The sequence below is a fragment of the Aaosphaeria arxii genome, assembly GCF_010015735.1.
Source record: "Aaosphaeria arxii CBS 175.79 unplaced genomic scaffold BU24scaffold_2, whole genome shotgun sequence".
NCBI classification, from domain to species: Eukaryota; Fungi; Ascomycota; class Dothideomycetes; order Pleosporales; genus Aaosphaeria; species Aaosphaeria arxii.
In genome coordinates this window covers 3349425-3367471 of record NW_022983475.1, presented here as the reverse complement: position 1 = coordinate 3367471, position 18047 = coordinate 3349425, and the positions used below count along the sequence as shown (strand labels likewise).

General features: G+C 50.7%; 6 protein-coding genes across 6 annotated transcripts; 1 reads left to right on the top strand and 5 right to left on the bottom strand.

Annotated features, from left to right (window-relative positions):
• Positions 1-1355: 1355 nt before the first annotated feature.
• On the bottom strand, positions 1356-2101 carry BU24DRAFT_419322 (uncharacterized protein). Its single transcript, XM_033527189.1, has one exon. The coding sequence runs from the start codon at positions 1705-1707 to the stop codon at positions 1402-1404; it is 306 nt and encodes a 101-aa protein (XP_033388036.1). The 5' UTR covers positions 1708-2101; the 3' UTR covers positions 1356-1401.
• BU24DRAFT_419321 (uncharacterized protein) lies at positions 1748-2578 on the bottom strand. Its single transcript, XM_033527188.1, has 2 exons — positions 2086-2578; positions 1748-2018 (listed from the first exon to the last, which is right to left on the bottom strand). The coding sequence occupies exons 1-2, from the start codon at positions 2444-2446 to the stop codon at positions 1849-1851; spliced, it is 531 nt and encodes a 176-aa protein (XP_033388035.1). The 5' UTR covers positions 2447-2578; the 3' UTR covers positions 1748-1848.
• A 914-nt stretch (positions 2579-3492) lies between these two features.
• Positions 3493-5527, bottom strand: BU24DRAFT_489603 (uncharacterized protein; the record flags this gene model as incomplete). The annotated part of the gene is made up of 1 exon (XM_033533651.1): positions 3493-5527. One exon carries the CDS (start codon positions 5525-5527, stop codon positions 3584-3586), a length of 1944 nt encoding a protein of 647 aa, XP_033388034.1. The 3' UTR covers positions 3493-3583.
• Positions 5528-6185: 658 nt separating this feature from the next.
• Positions 6186-8126, bottom strand: BU24DRAFT_448133 (uncharacterized protein; the record flags this gene model as incomplete). The annotated part of the gene is made up of 7 exons (XM_033530864.1): positions 6186-6359; positions 6416-6981; positions 7034-7183; positions 7235-7328; positions 7380-7490; positions 7541-7606; positions 7661-8126. 7 exons carry the CDS (start codon positions 8124-8126, stop codon positions 6250-6252), a joined length of 1563 nt encoding a protein of 520 aa, XP_033388033.1. The 3' UTR covers positions 6186-6249.
• Positions 8127-9241: 1115 nt separating this feature from the next.
• On the top strand, positions 9242-10371 carry BU24DRAFT_419319 (uncharacterized protein). The gene has a single exon (XM_033527187.1). It carries the CDS (start codon positions 9368-9370, stop codon positions 9884-9886), a length of 519 nt encoding a protein of 172 aa, XP_033388032.1. The 5' UTR covers positions 9242-9367; the 3' UTR covers positions 9887-10371.
• Positions 10372-10868: 497 nt separating this feature from the next.
• Positions 10869-16973, bottom strand: BU24DRAFT_125444 (uncharacterized protein). The gene is made up of 3 exons (XM_033520945.1): positions 16244-16973; positions 11230-16181; positions 10869-11169 (listed from the first exon to the last, which is right to left on the bottom strand). Exons 1-3 carry the CDS (start codon positions 16761-16763, stop codon positions 11059-11061), a joined length of 5583 nt encoding a protein of 1860 aa, XP_033388031.1. The 5' UTR covers positions 16764-16973; the 3' UTR covers positions 10869-11058.
• Positions 16974-18047: the final 1074 nt, after the last annotated feature.

Here is an 18047-nt window from a genome sequence, read left to right as displayed (position 1 = left end):
GTCGCTTGCGATTGGAACGTTGGTGTCGAATGAAATGAACGGTTCCGAGGCCTTGGTCTCTGTAAGCGACTTAGTTTCTTACTCGCAGGTGCGTAGTGGATACAACGTAGTAACGTACGTATGTACTCCGTATGTACACTGCTGCCGTGCCGTGGTTATTGTAGATGGGATGAGGCCTTTTATTGTGAGCGGGTCGGACAATGGGAAAATTGAGAATCTCCAGGCAGGTGTCGTTCAATGATGTTATACATGTATATCTCTTTCCACTAGTAGTCCACTTGATTGTTACTGCTTATTATTTCACAGTCGTCATTCCGTTCGCAACCATATCCCAAAGTGGATGGACTTGTTCTCCCGTGTACCCTTGCAGTACCTTTGTGTGTCTGGCTCGGCTGCTGTATTCCGGTCCTTGGATGAAAGGGATATTGCGGGGAAGATTGGCACTTTGAATCCCACGTGGCGTTGGCCGTGAGAAGTCACGAGCGGCAGACAATTGAGTTGTGTGTGATTGGAAGTGAGGAAGTAGAGAGCTCGGAGGTAATTGCTGGGCAGCCAGTAGTAGAAGAACTAACGACTGTCAAATGTTGCCTCGGTCAACCATCAAATTCAAATCAACTTCAAAATCCAATCGTGGACGGGGCAACTGTCGACTCCGTGCCCGCCTAATGTATCCCAATTCCATCCATATCCCTTCCTTACCATCCTATCCCATCCCATCTCGTCCATCCCAATCCGGCCCATCGTATCTACCCATCGAGCCCACATTTCGCCCTTCGGCGTCGCCGTTGATCGATGCGCGGCCAGTTATAAATTGAGTATCCGTGGCCTCTCATTGGACACCTTCGAGTCTCTTCCCTGCGACAACTCGCATATCAATGATCCGCCGTAACTCGTACGTTTCTTACGCCCGCATCGCTGTTTTATTTTGAGACCGAGCGATTGGACTTTCTCCGACCGGCAATAGTAGCTGTGTGATGTAGAGATCGGAGCTTTGGGTTCGCCCGCGCGACCGCCGATGAAAACACCGAGAATTGATGGGGTAACTATGCGCTAGGTATGTACTGACAGCACTACTGTACTGTATCATAATGTACATAAATGTAGTTCTTTTATGTGTAACCTCCGGGAAGTAGTTATATGAAATATACTATACTCGTAGAAGTAATACGATGCTCACCGGTGCATGCAAGTCATAACCTGAGGATCCTTCAGCTGATGAAGCATCACTATGTTGTCGTACACAACGACCATCATGACTCTTGTACACACAGTTACACAGTACACAAGCACATAAATCACACCCCGGAAGACAAGGACCCAAAGATCCAATCTTGAAATAGTAGAATTCCATTTACGGACCTATTCATCTAACCACCAACCGGACATCCCGATGCCTCGCAATCATATCCACTTATTTTGATCAACCGCCTCCCGATTCAAATACTCAAGCACTTCCCCATAATCCTTACAAACATGCTTCGCATCCCAGCCATCACTACCACCGAGATCCTCGCCGTCCTCTCCGAGCGGGAAGGTCGTAGCAGCGCCCTCGAGCGCGACGTCCCCCGTACACATGATCGCCTGCCGGATGTACTCGAAGCAGTGGGTGACGTGCCAGGGATACTCGATGCGAGAGGGGTCCCGCGTCACGTTGAGCGTGGTGTACGCGTCAATTATAGTGTGCAGGCAGTGTAGTTGGTGCGTCATGGAGGTCGTGAAGACGGCTTGGTCGGCGTAGTCGTGGATGGGGGAGGGGAGGTTGTCGTGGTCTTTGGTGTTGTTGATCCGGACGTAGCCTAGAGCTTCTGTTTGGAGAGAAGAATGGTATGTTAGTGTATTTCTTCTTCTTCATCTTTTTCGGCATCTCGATGTATTCATTCGAGAGGGGGTGGGTGAATGGATGGACGTACTAGGAACAATATCGAGCCATGCCTGCTGCGTCTCCGAGCTCCAGAACTCCGATGCGTTCTCTGGCACGAATATCGGATCCGGTTTGAATGTCTTGATTTGCTGGGAGACTGTTCGAAAAACTCAGTAACCATTCATGCCTTCTCTCCCTTTCCCCTCAATCATGAGATAACTTACACTTCGGTGCAAATCCGGTCACATCCCCCGCGAACTCATATCTATGCGCCCGTCGATGGGACCACCTCTTCTCGAGTAGAAGCCCAACAATGACGAGCAGGAGCGCTGTGTCGACCACCCATCTATACTTTTGAATCTTCGCCCAGACACTCCCTCTTCTCCTTCTCCATTCCCTGCTCTTTTTTGACGGGCAGTTGAGTCGAGAGTCTGATCCGGCTTCTTCCTCGTTGTCCCCCCATTCCTCATCAACTTCGGTACTGCTCGACTCGGAATGGTTATCGTCCTGGTCGTGGTTGTGTGTATTCCTGAGAGCGTCGTACCGCCCACTGTCGACCAATTTGTCGTCCAGGTGGCCTGGCATTGTTAAGTCGTGCGTTGAGCGAAACATGTTTTGAATCCAGTCTCCGACAGGAGAAAATTATAATTCCAGAACCAGCGGGAGAGAGAAAATAAAGCGAGGTCGTGTATTAAGTAAATCGCGTTGTTGTATCGTGTATATTCTGTCGTCCCGACGACTCTTTTACCAAAGCACCACCCAAGCTCTTTTTATCAACGTGGAAGAAAATGTAGTGTGGAAAACCACATTGCTGGCAAGGAACATGGGGAGGATGGTGTCCTCATTATTTGATGTTGGTGACCCGTGGCGTGGCGTATAGCCAGATGTTGTGTGTAGAATCCTAAAACGTATCCTGTAACGCCAAGTGCGGCATTGGGGGCTTCATGACGCTTGGTCGGACTTTTTGCACTTTCCCAATCGCTGTTTTATTGAGTCGGGAGCAGAGCCAAGGGATACTTTGCGACGCCTTGGGGCGATCGGAATAATACTTCGTCGTTGTTGTTTCTTGAATGTATTGTTGTGGCGAGTTGATGGGTCGATCGTAGGTCAACCTAAACTATGGATGTAGACAATCTACGTCGCTGTATGCGCCCCATCCATTCCCAAAATTGATCTTGCTCACACCATCTACAGCCAAGGGACAATGTTCCTCATAATTTCTTGAACAAGCAATCTATAAGAAAAAGTACATCCGCCGTATAGAGCAAGCCAACGGACAATTTGCTCTTGGGAAACTTTAAATTCCCCGGGGTTCGCGCTTCGTCGATCGTGGAGGACCCCTGAAACATCCGACCGACTCAGACGAATTTTTTCATGTAGGCACTGGAAGGTCGAATGATGACCGACTTCTGAGATTTAAATTCACTGGAGAACGAAACAGGAGAGTATTGTGGTTGTTGCTGTGTTTCGATCATAGTGTCTCTGGAATCGAGTCTTACATTTTTGCGTGGTCACCTGCATCTAGGTCTTATAGTTGCTTTGAGCATGGATTTAGCCCGTGAATTTTGCATCACACAAGATCAAATCAAATTGAAAGGACCTCATTGGAAATTTCGTTAGTGATTAACGTGAATTTCACAATGATAGCAACGTCTGTCATCCTCGGATCATTTAACATTACAACCATGTGCCCCTAGAACCCTATTCTGAACAGCACTAGTCTCAATCCTCCTCTTCAATGATGACGGCCTGTATGCTCGGAGGAGTCAATTTCGAGGTATTTGCTCGTTGAGCCAAGGGTAGAGGTTCGGAAAACTCGATACTCGAGGGGGGATTACTTCTTGAGGCTGGTATGGCATGATGTTTCTTCATCTGCATTCGTTTCTTCGCTAGTGCCACAGAATCTCTGTGCATGAAGAGCTCTGGAGAGACGCCTCCAGCATTGAAAACTCTCAAGCGAGCAAGTGCCATAGAGTCACGGTGGCCGCGGAACTTGATTTCGGAATCCTCCATGTTTGATAATCGACGGTCGGCTAGAGGATGTTCTGCATCACTTCCTATGCCGAGAGGGAAGGTCATCTTGTCGTATGCTCCTATTTTGCTTGCTACGTTTGATGGGGACTGGTCATGCTGTGCTCTAGATGTTGGCTCGTCTTCAGACTCTGAGCTGGATCCCGTTGCTCTGGTGGAACTGTTCCTGGACGGCCGCATACTGGGTGGATGTGAGTTGTGTCGTGAGACATCCTTGCTCGTTGTCGTGCTGTTTGGAGGTACTGGGAGAGATATTGTGCGCTCCCTTGTCTCGTGCTCAAGCTCCGCAAAGTAGCCTTCATCCTCATCCGGGAATACTACGATTCTCGGGGTGGATATGGCATGGGGGTTGCTGTTCTTCCACCACCATTCCAGCTTAGAATTGACTTGGTCCAAACCTCTGGCACCAGAAGTTAACGAGGCGGTTGCGTTAAGACGAGACAAAGTCTTTGCTCCAGGGAGACCGACACGTCTATCATCTATCAAGGGCATATCGTCCCATACCACCTCGTAAGTACCATTGTCAGATTCAACAACTTGCATGGTCGGCGTAGGTGAACCTGCATCTTCGATGTTATCATAAAGTCTCAGAGGGACTATCGAAACTACATGCACGTCTGTTCGAGTCATCGCGGCGTCGGCGGGCTTGCCCTTTCCATCTGTGGCCTGCGAAGACATAACGCCAGGGAGCATTCCACGATGTTCGGAAGTGGCGCTACTCTCTATATGTGGAGAATTGCCCTTCAGTCGTTCATTAGTTGCTTTGTTACCATGTATTGACCTGTTTTGTAGCTTAAAGAAGGTGAAGAGATCCACTGGATCCGCATCGGTCATATCAAAACCGACCGTCTTAATCTTCCCCGTAGCTTTACTTCCTTGAAGCTCCTCAGTCCTTTGCTCTGGGGGAGTAGTAGAAGCACTCTTTGACTTCTGCTTCATGCATGGCTTCAGAGGGATATCATGACCCCGAGTAGTGACGCTCTGTTTCTTTGGAGTCGACGGAAAAGAATTGGCGCGAGCTGGAAACCACTTGAAGCTCACTCCACCAAAAGCCTCTCCTGGGGATTTCTGTGAAGAGCCGACGATTGGATTATTGCGGAGCAACCGCCATGGTTTGCGAGTTGTTTTGACAATGCGTCCGCCCGCCCTTTTGCGATTCGGTGACACCGGCTTAGAGGACTGTGGTCTCCTTTCCAATCGAGAATTGCTCGATGAACGACGCAATATAGATGGACCGGGAACCACTAGTCTGGCCGTATCTTCCGAGGAAACCCTCCACTTCTTGTCCGCCCTCTTCACCGTATGTGCAGCATCTGCTGATGCAACACGTCCGGCCAAACAGGGCCTCAGACCTCCCCTGCTCGACGGCTGCTTTTCTCCCGAAAACAAAATCTTCCGTTCGTTCGGTTGTGTTGATCTTGTGCTTTCGGAGCTTTGGGGCGCATTTAGCAGATTGTCGTGGTTAGATTCAGTCGAGAGCGTTTCATCGTTTGGGGATTGCAAAGCGAAGATCAAGGAGCGACGTTTCTTCAAAAGTGGGCCGAAGGAGTCGGTACTTGTATCCGTGCCATCATCCGATGAAGGTTCAGGTACGCCATGATTGCTTGTCAGATTAATTTGAGCTTCGGCTGACATCGATTGAAGATTTAGGGTGGGTCTGATTCTACCAAACGATGCGTGGAGGTTGGCAGATCGCGGGTTGCATGTGTATGTGAGAACTCGAGATGAATATGTAGGAATAAGAGGTAAAGTAGGAAAAGGTTGTTAGGTGTGGTCACTATGACCAAAGTTGAGGTGTGAGCGTTGGAGTATCCGACATGAGAAGAGATCGTTGAAGTAAGGCGCACCTGCCCTTTCCATGGTGACGATAAGAAAGATTTTGCTACTGCTTCCGGATTACGAAGGTTATATGAGTTTAAGTAGTGAGATTGAATATTGCCTGCAGATACTAACAGATATCATCACATGGCACTATATAACTCGAGCTGGCGATTTTGCAGGATAAAAGAATCCTAGAATTCCGTTCAGCAGTACCTGGCTTATCAATGAGGCCATGACGGCTAAGAATTCTTGTCACATTGAGTGTGAGAAAACCATTCACTTGAGCTTGTCTTTAAGTGTCCCGTATAATCTCACCCAAAACCAACTTCAAAGGGATAGGGCTTTTGTAATCATGATCATTCTTTGCAATTATATTTAGACGTCGCCTTTTAAACCTCGTGTTCGGCACATTACGTAAGATTTAACGTCACCAGATTGTTAAAAAGACTATCCTAAGCGTTAGGATACTGCATTTTCTCTAATATCCATATATCCAAGCAAGACCAGGACACCTTAACCTATACACTTGGCAGCGTTCACAGAGGATCAGAACCCTCCGGCAAACGAACTTTGAACACCAGGACCTGATTGTCCAGATTGAATCCTGATCCATCCGCATACTTGTTCTTCCCTCCATTGATATATCCTAAGCATAGTCGATCAGTCGAACAGAGTTCGTAACAAAAAGGTCCCAGGACTTACCGTTTTGCGTTATGAAGTCATTATCAGAGAACGATATGAGATAGTACTCCTTGCCCTCGCCCTTAGTAGCAAACTTCTTATCCACCGGCCCCAGAGCGAAAGACTCCCACTTCTCATTCAACAATCCGGCATCCTGCGCTCCGCCATTATGGGCGCCGAAGCGGCCTAGTTGGTCGTTGTTATTGTACGACAACCAAGGACAGTACTCCGCAGGCTTGATATCCGCGTTCAAGGTTCCATTTCGGCTCACCACTGCGCCATCGAAGGCGTCGTTCTTCTTGCTCTTGATGTTGGTCGCTTTGGAGATGTCGAAGACGTCCGCATTGCGGTACTTGGACTCGGATGCATCTTGGCCGTGTCCGGCTCCGGAGTCACGGGATAGGACGAGGAATTGGGTTGGGGAGATGTAGTGGATTTCGGATTGGCTGGCGACTCTGCCCGTGCCTGGTGTGAGTGGTAGCTGGACGATGTATTCTTCCTCGTAGGAGATGGAGTCTTTCTTTACACGATACTTGAGGAAGCGGGTGTTGCGGCGGGTGGATGACTTGTCGCCGCCTTCTTGCATACTACTATAGTTCAATTGCTGGTCTTTCGGATCGAAGAGGTCACTTTGCTTACGTAGAGCTCTGCAGAAGAGCGTATAGATACTTTCCATCCGGACTGCTGGTGAGGGCTTCAAGACCTTGATTGTTTGACCTTCCTGTTTTTGGATCTTTTGGTGATGTTTCCAAATCGGGGTTATAGATTGGTGGCGAGTTCGCATTGAAACTAGAGACCAGTCAGTAGTTATTTAGCTAGGTCTCAGTCGTGATGAAGTACCTTTGAGTTCCATTACGGATTGGAATGAATGCATCTGGGGGTCGGATTGCGCGAACCATCTTTCCGCGTTTGTCGAATTGATAGATGTATGGCCCTGGTATGGTTCAGTGGGTGGAACATGCGTTTGATACCAGAGGATTTCTACCATATTCATCGCTCACCCAGAAGGTGCCGTCATCTCCCAAGACAAGTCCTTCCGCATCGATTGAAACTCTCTTGCCACCCGGACCTTCTCCTCCAAAGCCGTCGCCAGTGTCTTGTCGTCGTTAGCTTAATTCTGCTAGTAACAGACAAGATTGCACTTACAAATAGCAACTGGTAGATCAGGGAAGCCTTTATAGGATGCCACCTGACTGACATCCGCATCAAGACCTGCAAATTCAATCAGCCTCACACCAAACAGACATCACCAATACACTTCCTTACCTGTCGTAGGTGTACCATCCGGACCAAAGAGCAAGATAGTATCCAGATACTCAACGTGAAAGTTCGGTTTCGCCGGATTTTCAACCGTAGCACCATCTACAACATCCAAAGTGACGCTAAACTTATGAATGCGACCCTGTGTGTTCTGCGTGCCCTCGGTATTCCAACCACGATCGGGAAGGCCGTACACGACGCCCGTGTAGGCTTCCTGCTTGCCGTCTTTCCTTTTCCATGACTTCTTGTCAAGGGCAATCGCGCTTCCAATGCCGCCGATGGTGTCGCCGAACTTGTCGCGGGCGTCGGACGGTAGGAGACCCCAGCCTGCTAGCTCTTCATAGATGTATGTCTTTCCGTTGCAGTTTGTTTTGTTTACCACGGAAGTTGGGTGTCCATCTCGAGAGAGCACGGGAGTAGCTGTTGACTGGCTCAAGATTGAGCAGACGGCAATCGCGAAAGCGAACAGCATATTGGCTACCGAAATTAGAAGCTCAAGTTCCCTGGTCGAAAGGTCGACGAGACAGGAACAGACTACTAGCACTTATATGAAGCAGACCTCTGCTCCGAGAACCGGGGTGGAAATTTGCGTGATTATAGACCTGCCTATTGCATACCACACGTGCTGGGATTAACGGCGTAGGGTTTCCTGTCTTTTAGGGTTGCTTGAGGCGTTCCATATTTCACTGGACTGCCACTATTTGACAGGGCGATGACGACAGTTATTGAGAGGCGCACGGCACAGGAACAAGCTGAATGAGTTTGGCTGATCCTAATTCCATTGTGAGTACGATAGATGCGCAGGTAAAGTGTAGAAGTTGACGCATGTACTGCACGTGTATGCAACTCTGGACTGTGAATGGTTGCTCTGGGTTAAGCTAGGACGAAAGCAGTAGGTACGTGAATGAGATGCGAAGGGTTCCCCGCGATTTCAATGGCCATTGGTAGTGGCCATTCTCCGTGATCAAAGTAGAAAGGTAGCTAGAGCATGCTGGATTGACGCATGTTCGCGTATGTATTGGAATTACGACATTAGGCAGAGCTGATTGAGCTCTCCAATTGAACTCTAAAGACATACTACCTAGGTAGTCGAGCACATCCATTCCCAGAGAAGCTTTCACCTATCACCAAGACAGAGAGGTCCTTCCAGAGGTCCAGATGGAACACACATTAAACATAGTGACGTCAATGTACAGAAATTATTCCATTAATTATTCCATTAATTATTCCATAGGCATGTATGGAGGCAATTACATCCCTTTCCATCCTTCGGTTCGTGCATTGTATACACATTGTCGAACATACTGTGTAAGCAAATGCAACCATAGAACTACTGATTCTTCAACCAGCAAAACTCCCTCTGTCCTATGTTACCTGCACATAGTACTCCGTAATTATGTGTATATCTGAAGCAATGCCTATCCAACCGCATGCAGCTTTGACGACCAGTCTCCCCCCTAACCGGGTCAGACTCAGCAATCAACTTCCAATTACCTGACTTGCCGTTCGCGCGATAATCGAAAATCACATGCAAATTCAAACAAAGGCTCGCGCCATCAAAAACTTTTTCCATTCACAATTCCCAATCTCCACGCAAACTTGTCGTGATGGACTCAATTGTTTGCACTCTTATTTTCCAATAATCCATATCTAGGATATATTCGTAGACAACTGAATGCCTTTCCCTTCTACAGAACAATTCGGGAGCCTACAATGGCAATCGCAATCCAGTCACGCAATGATTCAATCCATCATCGTATTCCTAGCCACCCTCAAAACATACACATGTTACACTTTGTAAACCATAAACTCACTGTTCATAAAAACACGAAATCACGAGTTCACGCGCCATCCCCCCTCCACCCTCCGTTCTCTCAAAGCTTTAGCCTTACCATTCATACCCCCGGCTCCCATTGTCTAACTACCGCTTCTCGCACCGCACCGCACCGCACCGCACCGCACCGAACCGTACCTTTCTATTGCACACCCTGTCATGCAAGCCCAAAAACGACAAAATCCTCCGTGCCCTCCGATCCACTCCAGGGGTGCTACGGTGCCTGCAATCTGACATGTGAAAGCCGCGAACCCAGGTCCCAGGCTCCCAGCTTCCCAGGTACCCACTCAAAAACCCTACACTACAGGTTTCTTCTGACATGTGAAAGGTACCCACCCACACCCACTCGCACCACCCCCAACCCAACCACCATCCTCCTATCCTCTCGTCTCCCATGAAAGTGAGAGTCCATGCGCGGAAAATCATGCATGACATCGTCTAGTTACCTGTCCCCGTCCCCGGGAGCGATGGGAGCGCGAGTCCATGCTCGATACCGTCACCCGTCCTCGTCTCGCATCGTCTCGTCTCGTCCCGCACGACGGGACCCAGCGATCGTGCATGCGGGAGCCAGGTACGCGGTAAAGCTCACCGAGACGACCGACCGAGGCTGGGGGAGGGGGGAGCTTCCTTATCTACCGTCGTGGTTGTGCTTATCGCAGCTGGTTGCTATGAAGCCATTCACAACGGTGTACCCAGTTTATGTAGATGGTAGAGACATGTACTTATATACACCGTACCCCGTACGGAGGACACTCTCAACAACTCAACCATCTATCTGTATCTATCTTATCATCCCCCTTCCCCGCCCCCCAGGTACTCAACACAAACTGAACAGCTATCTCCATTGAAAACCAACCGACCCCTCAATTCAACAGTCCGTCCTTATCTCGTCGTTCCCCTCCATATCCGCTAGTCCGTCCGGGCGCTTCCTTTTGTTGAACTGAGATAGAGTTTCTGTTGGGACGTCCCTCCCATCTCTCTTTCTTTACGAGGTTCGTTTTGTTGAGCGGGGAGGATTTACTAGTATGCTCTAGTGAGCTTGTTTGGTTTGGGGTGTTGGGTGCGGGCTTTGTATGCGGGCACGTTGTTGAGATGCGGGTTTGCATACGTGAGCAGGGGAAGCTAGGTGCCATGCGATGTATGCATGCATGATGCTGCTTGAACGGTACTACTGTGTAAATAAAGAACATGTTGTGTATTTAATTACTAATAAATGCTGTATCGTTTTTCCGATTGATTGATTGTTTTTTGATTGTTTTGTGTTCTGTCGATAAACAACAAAAAGTATCCCATTCGTTCTGTTCCAAAAAATGCGTTTCTGAATTGTCATCATCAAAAAGTCGCTGCTCGTTCCATAGCCTCTTCTTCTCCCTCTTTGTCCTCTGGATGTGTGTATGTTGGGAAAAAATGCATTTCATTTGTTATTCTCCAGAAAAACAGTGGAAGAAAAGAGTCCTCCGTCATCGCTGCGCAGAAAGACCCAACCACTATGCCCCTCCCCCAATTCTATCCCGTGACGGAAAACATGAAATTATACAATTGGTATCTCTTTTTTTGTTAAAGGGGGGGTTTAGAAAGTGGCGACTGCGACTGCGATGGCTTGCTCGTCGGAGTGGCTGATGCTGATGGTGATGTTCTTGACACCCACCCTCTTGGCCTCTGATTCGGCGAATCCGTGAAGCTGCGTTTCAATTAGCATTTCGTCGCATTGCAGATATCATCAGAATGAATATAAACGTACCTTGACGGTTGGTGCGCCAGCCTCGTCGTTCACAATCTCAATCTCCTTCAAGCCGGCGCCGGCGCCCTTGCCCTTGACTCCCAGTGACTTGAACACGGCCTCCTTTGCGGACCACTTTCCGGTGAAGCTGGCCTGCGGGCTGCCGGCCTTCTCGCAGTAGGCGATCTCGCTCTCGGTGAAGTTGCGCTCGAGGAAAGTGTCATTCTCGATGTTGATGGCGCCAATGGTCTCGACGTCAACGCCAACCTTGGTGTTCGCACCCGCGGTGGACTGGGTGAGGGACTCGAGCACCTTCCTCGTCTCCTCAGCCTTGGGATCCTTCTTGGGCGCTGCCGGGGTAAGCTTCTTTGGGTAGCTGTACTGGGCAGTCTTCTTGTCGATGCTGACGCGAGCCTGGGGGTTGAGGAAGACCTCTTGCATCTTCTCATCTTCGTAAGGTGCCTTGTCCTTGGCACGGAACATGGTGTTGTTGATGAGACCGTCGTGGAAGTAGCGGTAAGCCTTCTTCTGGCGAGCCTCAACCTTCTGCTTGTACGTAGCATATTGGGTGTGGTCGAGGGCGGCGAACAGATACTTGGGATGGATACCGATGGCCTGGGCACCCTTCTGACCGAAACCGAAAGAGGTGACGGAGAAAGCCTTGATACCGTCGGTCTGGATCGAGCGAGAGGGGTAGACAATGTAGTCGAACTTCTCCATGACCTTGTCGACGTTGTCGGCGTTGCGGTTACCGGGTACGAGACCAGAGTTGAGGACCTGCAAGCAGCCGTTGAACATCCAGGCACCGGCCGCACCCTTGGGGTGACCAGTGAGATACTTCTGGAAGATACCCATGAGAGCATTGCCCTTGCTTCGGCCAAGGTGACGCATCTGTTGGCAGATGACGTCGGACTCGTTCTTGTCGTTGGCAACGGTTGAGGTACCGTGGAAGGAGGCCACATCGAGGTCGTCGATGGTAAGTCCCCAGGTGGCGAGGGCACCACGGAGAGGTGCAATGCGAGGGTCCTGCTTCCAGAAGTTGTTGCCGAGGCTGTTGAGGGCATCCTTCTCCTGTCGCTTGGCCTCGCGCTCAATGTGAGCAGCACGCTCCTCGAGGTACTCGGACTCGTTGAAAGACTCGCCGGCATCCTTGATGGCTGCGACCTCTTCCTGAAGGTAGAGGAGCTCTGCCTCCTGCCACTGCTTGATCTGCTTGCGGCGGAGATCCATCTGGCGCTTCCTGTACTTGATGTCGAGCAAGGGAGAGGGGAACTTGGAAGGCATCTCGCGGGCAGTGGTGAGAACACCCTTTCCAGGAGCAGGAACGGAGCGGCCGATCTTGTCGGTGGCCGTGGCGGTGAAACCGAGGATACCGTAGATGGGAACACCCATATCCAAAGCCAGCTTGGCGTCCATGATGACTTGCATACCGCAACCTTGCGATTCCATGAATCCGTTTCTGGTGGTTGTGGTGGGTCGGGACATTTCTTTGGGCGTACGTCCGTGCGCGAACTCGTCCTCAGCATTGCTGGTAGCCTTCATGTTGGCGAACTCGTATGAGCCTTCCTCCTGGAAGTCATCGAAACCACCGACGAAGCAGACACGGGCCTTACCCTCGACAATGGTGTCGTAACCAATGTCAATGGACTCAACAGCCGTTGCACAGGCACCGACGGGGGTCTTGATGGGACCAGTCGACGAGATGAGCAACATGTTGACCCAGGCGCTCATGGTGTTGATGAAAGACTCCTGGAGGATATCCTTTTGCAGAGGCTTGTCAAGGAAGCGATCCTTGTACATACCTCGGAGAGCAGTGGTACCACCAATACCTGAACCGACACAGTTACCGACCTGCGAGATGTGGACGTACTGGTAGAACTCGTAAGGGTCGGTAATACCGCTGGACAAGAGAGCCTCGGCGGTGGAGACAAGCACGAAGAGTGTGACGGGGTCGACTTGAGAGATGATGTCGTCGGGAACACCGTACTTCTTAGCATCCCAGCCCGTGGGGATCTGACCAGCGACCAGGCGGTCGAATCGCAGAGCCTTGGGGATCATGAGAGTGGCACCCTTCCTTAGTCTGACAGTGAACTCGCCAGAGTCGGGGATCTCGAAGACCTCCACCTTGTCGCCATGCTGGCGCTTGAACTCATCGGCAGTCTCCTTGGAAGCCTCGAATGGGTCAAGGTCCTCCTCGATCTGGATTTCCTGAAGAAGCTGCTTCTTGGTGGGGTCGTATCCATTGAAGAGTTCGGGCTCGATCAGGCGGATACCGGAGTGCTCGATAATGTGTTTCTCGTACTTGGGCTTGACGTCCTTATCATCGACAGGCTCGCCGGACTTGGCATCAACCCAGCCAGAGTAGCTCTTGCCCTTGAGAGGACCGTTGTGATTCTTGATGAGACCCATGATCCAAGCCATTTCGACGCATCCCTCGAGCGAGAACTCGCCGTACGCCTCCATCTCCCAACGGGTGCGGGAGTTACCCCAGGGTCCGACTTCAGCGAAACCGGTGACGACGACAACCTTCTCGAGGTCGACCATACCCTTCAGATCGCTGTTGAGAGGCTTGACCTCGGTATCCCAATCAGGAAGCTTGGGGAATTCGAACTTCAAGTTGGCACGTGGCTGGACAGTGGTCTTCTTGTAAAAGGATTCGCTGGCCTCGCCGTTGACGACCTTGTTCTCGATGGCGTTCTCCTTGACGACAGCCTTGCGGACCTCGCTGGTCTCCATGTGCTCCTTGCGAAGATCGGTCATGAGGTCTTTGAGGTTGGGGATGTACTGGAAGCCACCGTTGAGATCGGCCCACACGGGCTCGATCTGGCAGAGGTTGACGATTGGTGGTGCCATGAGACCGAGCAAGTTGAAAGCCATCTCCTGCTGCGAGAAGGTTCGCACACCGTACTTCTCAATACCCTCAGCGACGATGTTGTTACCAGCCATAAGACCAGTACCACGAGTCCAACCAATGACAGCTCCGCAGATGGTGAGGAAGCTGCCCCAGCTCTCGGAGTGCCACCTGGAGAACAGGGTCTCGAGAGCAATCTTGGATTCGGCGTAGAGACCATCGTTACCGAAGGTACCATGGTTGGGGGAAAGAGGAAGGATGACTTGAGCAGGGCGAGTCTCGTATCCGTTGGCTTGCTTGTGCTTCTTCACCTCGCCGAGAAGTCGGAGAAGGTTAGTCAACATGATACGATGAGCAAGCTCAGACTTCGAGTCGATGCCGTCAATCTCACGACCATTCTCGGAGATGGCGGCGAAGGGGACGACATAGTCGAGATCCCAGCCGAGACCCTTCTTGGCGTCGAAGATGTACTCGACAAGGCCTTCGACATCTTGCTTGCTACCCTGGTTGAAAGGCACGACAATGAGCTGCGAGCCGCGGGCACCATAACGAGTGTACATGGACTGGTAGTACTCGTTGACCTCACGCGAGAAGCGGGAAGTGGTAACGACGACCTTGGCTCCACCACTGATTAGGCCTTGGAGGACCTCAGCACCGATCGAGCCAGCACCAGCACCAGTCATGAGGGCGTTCTTGCCCTGGAAGCTAACACCGGACTTGGCAGCATTCTCAAGACCATCAAGGTAAACTCCGGTCAATTTCTTGCTGTATTCCCAGCCATGGTCGTCTTTCCTCTTCAGGTGGAGGAAGGGAATTGTCTCGACCTTGCCCTGCTTGGTGGGTCCGTGCACACGACCATTTCGTCGCTTAGGGTTGACTGGCTTGCCATTCTCGCTGGGAATGATCTGGCCTTCGTTCATGGACAATGAACGGATGACATTGCCGTAGAGAGTCTTGATCTGGAGCTGCGAAGACTTGGAGAGCTTGTGTTGCTGCTTGATGAGCTTGTAGATGCGCTGCAAGTCGTTCTGGACCTTAGTGCGGTTTCCGTATTCAGAAAGCTTGCCGCCCTCAGCCATTTCGCGGACGTAGTGCTCGAGCTTGCGAACGCTTGGTCTGGGAACTTCGGAGTAGTTCAAGTTGCCCTTGCTATCGATATCAAGGTGGGGAGCAGTGGGGACGGCAACATCCTTGAAAACAGGTGCCTCGTTGAGTACATCCTTGCAGTTCTCGATGAGCTGCTGGCCGAGCTCCTTCGCGAGCTCGTAGGTCTCACCACGCTCGGTGGGGCAGTGGTCAATGTGGTACTGCATGAAGTCGAGGAGGAGAGGGTTCGAGCGGTTCATGATGTTGATGCAGCGGCTTACAATCTCGCGATCTACCGCCTTGAGACGGCCGAAAATGATATCGTAGTACATGCTCAGAGCATCCTGGCGTGCCCAATTCCATGACGAATCGTAGACACGGGCCTTGAGGGATGTGAATTGGGGCTCAATGCCTGCGGCGTAGAAGTCACCGTGCTCGGAAGTCCATAGATCGAGCTGGGCTTGGAGAGCAGAGCCGGCCTTTTGTGACCCGACAAACGCCTTGTCGCCTGCGCGAAGATCCATTTTCAGGTACCTCGCGAACAGCTCCAATTGCTGCTTGAAGAGCATTCGCTGGTCCTTTGTGAGAGCGTCGATTGCGGCGGGATCCATCATCATGCCGCCCGAAGCACCGCCAGCATCACCACCTGCGGTAGGAGCAGACAAGCTGATTCCGGCGATTGTTGCGTACTTGTTGGAAATCTCGTCCAACCAGGCCTTGGCGTCGTTCTCTGAACCAAGACGAGCAGCAGGCTCGTTGGTGAGGGCGAACAGGAGAACACCATCTTGACGTCCCTGTCCGAGTCCCCACCTTGTCTCCAAGTGCTTTCGCACTGCAGTTATATTGAAACCACCGGGCATCTTGGAAGACACCATGCGGGCAATAAGCGAGGAGGATTGCTTTCCAAGCTGACCATTGAAGGTAGCCTGCATTGCCGCACCGAGCTCGTCGAGAGGGGTATCTTCTGGCTTCTCTGGGGTAGAACCGAATTCCTTGCCCAAGTCGCCGAGAATTTCGTTCTGGAGGGTGGATTTGCCTGTTGTATGTTAGAATTTTCCTTGAGAGCTTGCTGGTGCCTTTTCGTGATTTTGAACTCACCTCCAACCAAATCCTTGATGGCCTTCTGCAAGGGAATGTCCATGAGAGGCTTCTTGAGCTTCTGGGCCACCAATGCTCGCACAATATCGGTTGCTGTGACTGGTGCATCAGGAACCTGTGCTGCCGGGCCTGCACTAGCTGCCGGGGCGGCGACTGGGGCAGCGGCCGCAGGAGCTGCTGAAGCTGCTGCGGGAGCATCTGAGCTGCTGGGTGCAGCTGGTTCTGGCTCCTCCTCTACTGGGTCCACATCGTAGTAGATGTCCTTTGCGTCCTTGTTGTAGCAGAAAATTTGTCGCTGTACCGACTTGGCAGCATCGTGTGCCTCGTATTTGGATGCCAACGTTCGCTTTGCCATGACACCGAGAGTGTCGGCAGGACCAATTTCGACGATGCGCTCAGTGGTCTTCTCGCCGAGGATGACATCTTGAGTCTCGATCCACCTCACGGGAGAGGCGAATTGGTATGCGAGAAGCTCAATGAGCAGGGTGTGGGAGAGCTCCTGCTCGACTTCGGGACGCATGTTGAGAGTAGTTCGGGAAGCTTCGCGTGGAGCGATTGAACCGTGGACAATAGGTGATAGAGAAATGTCTATTAGAGACTCGATGGGGTATCTAGGAGTCGAAAAAAAAGCGGCGGAGAGGGGGTATCAATTTGGTATGAAACCAAAGGAGGGAAGGAACAACCAGCCGTGAGGGAAGAACGGCGGTCTGTGATAAATTATTACAGTTGAGAGGGAGAGAAGAGGGTAGTTGGTGAGAGGAGGAGGAGGATAAGGAAGAGGGAGAGAGGGAGAGAAATGATGAAGTAGAGATGGGGAGGAATTGGGGGTGGTTTAGGGCGGCGGTGGAGTGGGAAGATGTGCCGTGGTAAACGATCCCCGAATCGGGCTTGTTAGTAGCAGCAGTGGTGAATGGGTAGTAGGCCACAACCTGAGGTAAAAGATGATGAGAAGGAGGACGAGAACCAACGCATTGACTGTTTATCTCTTGAGGGGAATTGGATTGGATAGGATTGGAGCGGAATGGCACGTCAAGAGAGGGAGAGAAGAATACGGAATAGATACTGTACTGTGCACCGACAATAATACAGCTTTCTACTAGGAGTGTTGTGGGTTGCGTTGAGAAAGTTCTCTAGTGGTTGTCCTGGGGGTCTAGGGCACATCCTTACACAGTAGGAAGAGAACATTGGGCAGATTATTTTTCATTATTACAGTGCAAGTGTCAAAATACCCACCCCCCAGCAGATAAACATTACACATACTCTGTCTGTAGATACTAGACCGTAAGCTATAACTATGTTTTGGTGGAGAGGTGGTAGAAAGTGCAGGGTATCAAAGCTGTGGACTGATGATCCCTGCATTGACGAAGCTTGTCACTATTCGATCCATTCGACCCAACACAAATTTCCCTTATCCCATCCCATCCTCTTCCCTTCCATCCTTCCATTCTTCATTCTGTATTATTCAATCAATCGTCCCAATTAATGATCTTACGAGTATGATTACTATTATTTCAAAGTCACCAACTAATCAGCCAACGAATTCACCATGTAATTGCGAATCTCAGAGGGTCTAGGTGCACAGAATGTATTCACCGTATACTCTAAGACCCCTACTCAGTGTAGACGAGGGAAAGAGAAAAAAAGGGCCCGGTTCCGGTCCAGGGCCAGCGGATACATCTTCCAACCATTAACTCTGTACCGATTTGGTCCGACTTGCGAATGTTCAACACTTGTTGCCAGTGCCTCTCAACACTAACCCGCCGCTCTCAACGGCCTTTTGTTGAACAATTGCATCTGCCTAGAA

What these genes read in the sequence shown, in the direction of transcription:
- BU24DRAFT_419319 (XM_033527187.1), top strand. Translation starts at nt 9,368, where the DNA reads ATGGCAATCGCAATCCAGTCACGCAATGATTCAATCCATCATCGTATT.
- BU24DRAFT_419322 (XM_033527189.1), bottom strand. Translation starts at nt 1,707, where the DNA reads ATGACGCACCAACTACACTGCCTGCACACTATAATTGACGCGTACACC.
- BU24DRAFT_419321 (XM_033527188.1), bottom strand. Translation starts at nt 2,446, where the DNA reads ATGCCAGGCCACCTGGACGACAAATTGGTCGACAGTGGGCGGTACGAC. An exon ending in GACCGGATTTGCACCGAAGT is followed by an intron (nt 2,019 to 2,085) that starts GTAAGTTATCTC and finishes TTTTTCGAACAG; the next exon opens with TCTCCCAGCAAATCAAGACA.
- BU24DRAFT_125444 (XM_033520945.1), bottom strand. Translation starts at nt 16,763, where the DNA reads ATGCGTCCCGAAGTCGAGCAGGAGCTCTCCCACACCCTGCTCATTGAG. An exon ending in CATCAAGGATTTGGTTGGAG is followed by an intron (nt 16,182 to 16,243) that starts GTGAGTTCAAAA and finishes AACATACAACAG; the next exon opens with GCAAATCCACCCTCCAGAAC. An exon ending in CTGGCGCACCAACCGTCAAG is followed by an intron (nt 11,170 to 11,229) that starts GTACGTTTATAT and finishes ATTGAAACGCAG; the next exon opens with CTTCACGGATTCGCCGAATC.